This window comes from Silene latifolia, chromosome 9 (assembly GCF_048544455.1).
Source record: "Silene latifolia isolate original U9 population chromosome 9, ASM4854445v1, whole genome shotgun sequence".
Classification (NCBI taxonomy): Eukaryota; Viridiplantae; Streptophyta; class Magnoliopsida; order Caryophyllales; family Caryophyllaceae; genus Silene; species Silene latifolia.
The window spans coordinates 23,628,868-23,633,530 of record NC_133534.1 but is presented as its reverse complement, the minus strand read 5'-3'; the positions used below and the strand labels follow the sequence as shown (position 1 = coordinate 23,633,530).

The 4,663-nt window shown below is 34.1% G+C and overlaps 1 protein-coding gene across 1 annotated transcript; it reads right to left on the bottom strand.

Annotated features, from left to right (window-relative positions):
• Positions 1 to 1,110: 1,110 nt before the first annotated feature.
• On the bottom strand, positions 1,111 to 4,044 carry LOC141600725 (uncharacterized). Its single transcript, XM_074420970.1, has 8 exons — positions 3,889 to 4,044; positions 3,546 to 3,816; positions 3,174 to 3,248; positions 2,973 to 3,057; positions 2,482 to 2,645; positions 2,218 to 2,306; positions 2,018 to 2,131; positions 1,111 to 1,182 (listed from the first exon to the last, which is right to left on the bottom strand). Exons 1-8 carry the CDS (start codon positions 4,042 to 4,044, stop codon positions 1,111 to 1,113), a joined length of 1,026 nt encoding a protein of 341 aa, XP_074277071.1.
• Between the last annotated feature and the right edge of the window lie 619 nt (positions 4,045 to 4,663).

Here is a 4,663-nt window from a genome sequence, read left to right as displayed (position 1 = left end):
TTTCCGTAATATATTTTTTTTGTATAATATTTTTTTTCGTAGGCAATAATTTTATTTTTAATTGTAGTCCAGGGGATCCATCAAGGTTCAATGACGAGTTAATACGATTGTTGGAAAATATGATTGACTCGCACAATACAATTGCAAAGACATTTAGGAAGGTTAGGGTAGACTGACTGAAAATATAGACAGTGAAGTTAGTATCAAACTGATTTCAAGGAGATCAAGTGATGGAAGAACTTACAATCTTCCAACAGTTTCAGAGGTAGCAGCTTTAATTGAGGGTGATATTGGTCCACATATGCAGAAGTGAGATATTATTGTGAGAAGGTCGTGCGGTGGTTTACAGCGGATATCTGAGTTGCACCCTTTATACACCCCCTTACAATATCCTTTGTTAATTCCATCCGGAGAAGATGGGTATAGGTCAGGTATCCTACATAGTGCTTCTTCTATTGGTGTTAGCACGAGTGACCAACCACGTGAAGAAACAACGTGTATGAAGTGGTTTGCTTATCATCTTATAGAGAGACCACCAAATGTTGAATTTTCAACGATCTTATTATCTGGTAAGGCATTCCACCAATTTTTAGTTGATTGTTATATGCTGGTCGAATCGCATAGGCTGAATTTCATTCGTTTTAACCAAGATCGACTTAGAGTTGATAATTATAAGAACCTCTCAAATGCTGCTGGAAGAGGAGATGTTGAGCCATCTTCGGCGGGTACTCGGTTTATCGTGCCTTCTTCTTTCCCCGGAGGTGACAAGTGGAAAAAAGGAAATTTCCTTGATACCATGACTATTTGTAAGTGGTTTGGTTATCCAGATTTATTCATCACTTTCACCTGTAATCCAAAGTGGCCGGAAATAGTACGATTTGTTTCTAAAAGAGGATTGCGACCCGAGGATCGTCCAGATATTGTCTGTCGCGTCTTTAAAATGAAGCTCGATGAGTTGATTAGGGAGTTAAAGGATCGACATATTTTTGGAAGAGCGCGAGGAGGTACTACCAATTGCTAATCTTTTAACTTAATATATCGTTTCTGACATAGCATTACTGTACAAAAATCTAATGACATTTATGAACGTCTTTTTTGCAGTCGTGTATACTATTGAATTTTAAAAACATGGACTCCCTCATGCCCATATAGTATTGTTCCTACATCGGGAGGACAAATTTCCTACAGCCGCAAATGTCGACAAAATCATTTCCTAAGAAAATATTTTATATGATCTTTAATACTCATTTGTTGATTAATTAGTTCTGTAAAACATCTTCTATATACAACAAAGTTATAGTATATTATTTTTTTTATAGTAACAACAATAGTGAATTAGTGCCTTTAAAAAAAAACAATAGTGAATTAGTGACATACAATTTTTTTGTTTTTGTTTTTAACTTTCATTTATTCTTTTTCGTTCTTAATTTATTATGTATTCAGTTTTTTAATTCAAATACATATAATACTACTCCATATGAAATATTTTCAAATTATTAATTTATAGTTAATGCGTATTTTTTTATTGTAATTTTTTTTTTGAGTTAATTAAGTTTAAAACTAATGGAATATGGATGGATTTTTAAAGAAAATAAGTGAATTAAATTATTACAATATAATAATAAATTTATAATCCATGTCATATTACTATATAAGTTTGCCAAGTCACATTGTTATTGTGTACGTGGCTTTTTTCATCTCACGTGGCATTGTCTACGTGACATTTTTAGGCTAACCTTTTAATAATATTTTATAGATTGGCTAGATGATTATATATACGTCAAGAAAATAAAGAATAGTGACACACTTAGCAATTGTTCTTGGATCATCACATAACAATGTGACTTGGCAATCTATAAAATATTATTAAAAGGCTAGCCTAAAAATGCCACGTAGACAATGCCACGTGAGATGAAAAAAGCCACGTACACAATAACAATGTGACTTGGCAAACTAATATAGTAATATTAATATCCCACTTAGCAATTGTTCGTGGATCATCACATAAACTGATCACCCCAAATGAGTTTGATTTTTGCTCAATGTTATACAAATCAGTAACTTTTATTTTTGCCACAAATGTCCTGTCAAGTAGAGGCCTGAAATCTGGGGGAGGGACGACACTGTACATCTGAAACGATATTTAAACCTTAATCAGTAACATTATAACTTGGTTTGATATTTTTGCAAATTGTATTTAAATGAGTTTAAAGTTACCTCATCTTCGTCAAGGATTGCTTGTGCTGTTTTCCCAGGCAAATCAACCATAACATCATCCCAAATAACGAATTCAACCAAATCTGGATCTTCATATGTAACAAAAAAACTTAACTTGAAACCTTGGAATTGGTGATGGCACCCCCAAACCCTTCATTGTGCAATTATTGTTAATTTTTTCCTTGTCACAATACCACAACCCATCTTCCCCTTGCTTCACTTTTGATCTGCATTCTTTGCATGAGTAGTAGTACCAACTATTACCAGATGTATCTAACTCAATAATCTTGGCCATTGTGACATATGCTCCTCCTTTGGTTAAATTTGATATCTCTGATAAAGTTTTGATGTTTGCACTTGCGAGGATTGGAGGATGGTACCCAGCAGTTTCTGGAGCCCCAAGGACGGGTTCATCATCATCTGGAAAACTGGTAAGAAAAATGGCTTAATTAATTTAAGCTGAAATGGGAAAGTTAAAAAAATTTTGAACTCAAAAAGTTTCTGGACTGTTTCTGGACTGTTTCACCTTGAACTCAAAAATTTTTAACTCAACATTTTTTCTTATACTTTGTATGTAATCAAAGTTTCTGGACTGTTTCATTTCGTATAATTTTCTGGACGTTTATCGACTGCTTCATTTTGTGGACGGTTTCTGGAGTTTTCATGTTGTGCATTTTTTTGGTCAATAACAATGACTGCACTTACTATTGCCCTAAAGACAATAACATCACATAAAACGGATTTAGATGTCATACCTATTGTTGAACACGTTCACCTCGTTCATATCTGGATTAACCAATATCTTTGTTGCACCCCATGTTGATGTTATGCTAACTTCCCCTGCATAGTAGAAAATAATGAGTGAATTTTTTTCCAACATTTTTTTCTTATACTTTGTATGTAATCAAAGTGTTTGTATTGCTGAAATTGGTTTTTGAATGATCAGAATTTTATACCTTCATAAACAGAAAGTTTCACGAATAGCATAACCAACGTTGGCTTTGGTTTGTTAATGAACTCTTGCTCGATTTCTGAAATTTGCTGAACGTAGTCCCCAAACAATGAGCAGCACAAGTTTTAGTTCCTGAAAAAACGGTTTGTAATGATTATTTTGTTATGGTGTTAAGTTTAGCATATCGTTTATAGAATATAGCCAACTTACAGATTATTGCCCAAAACAATAGTCCTCCTTCTCTTGCCATTGCTGTCTCTTATTGGATAAACGTGCTCCAACCTTCCAATTACGTCTGACCCAGAATTTTTCACTCTTGTTAGTTAACATTTATGGTGCATATATGAAAAATAAATTGTAGGCCATTGTTGCTTACCAATATAAAGTCTATTCGGCATTGCTTCAAAGACCACCTCATTGAAAGTGTAGAAAGCATGGGTAGAAAGTGGAATATCTACATTAGGAATGGGTACCACCCTAGTGCTGTACTCGGACCAAATCTTGCACGGGTGAATTGTTGCCATGTCAAGTCCCACTCGGTTTGATGATACACTGAACCTTCTGATTTTGTATGTGCTCCCTTCATTAAGGTGCTCTAAGAAAAGGCGAGTCAGCCTTTGGTTGATTGATGCCTGAACTGTGTCTCCCTGCATTCATTCATATTAGTTAATAACTCGTGACAATGATTTGAAAATTGCCACAGGAAAAAGGAGACTTACATTTTCGTCAATTAGGATGAGTTCTACCCCTTTCACTTCCTTAGGATTTGTCTCCGACTTTCTGTACCACAATCTCATAACCCGAACAGTTAGTTGCTCCGTCCTTGAGGTTTCTTTGGTGATGCTCGAAACTGGAATACTCTGGATGTGTGCCATAATCTCAAGGTTTTGATTATCTTTGCAATATTGAGTTTTTGTGACATACTCTGAATGTTTGTAATCCTATATATAAGAAAATATAACCTCTTACTAAACCCTAAATCCCCCACTACTACCATTACCCCTCAACCCCACTTCTTTGAAACTGCTGCAACTGCTGCCATGCCATATTTAACTGCATATGCCCTAATCTCAGAATAAGCTGATTATTTCAATTTAATGCAGTTTCGGATTTCATGGTTTGACGGTCCAAGTGTATTTATCATGATGATAATAACGTTGCCTATCATTCATACTTGTAGAAGTAGAAATTACTCGGTAGCCTATCATTGTCATCTTCCGAATTCGGAGTGCGTGGCTGATAGTTAAATTGCCAGAATTTTTGCTCCAAGTACATAATCATCGGTGATGAACGGCTTTCTATACAGATCTGAGAGGATTATTTTTTTAAAAATGACATATTTTAAAGTGTTTCGACTTATCTTATCGTGTTTTTATTATTTAAAAAATATTTGTTATAACAATTGTGAATTATTTATAAAAAATGTTATTAAAAAAATTTTATTAAAATTTTTTTAATCACTTGTAAATTAAATGAAAATTTATTTATTTGTTT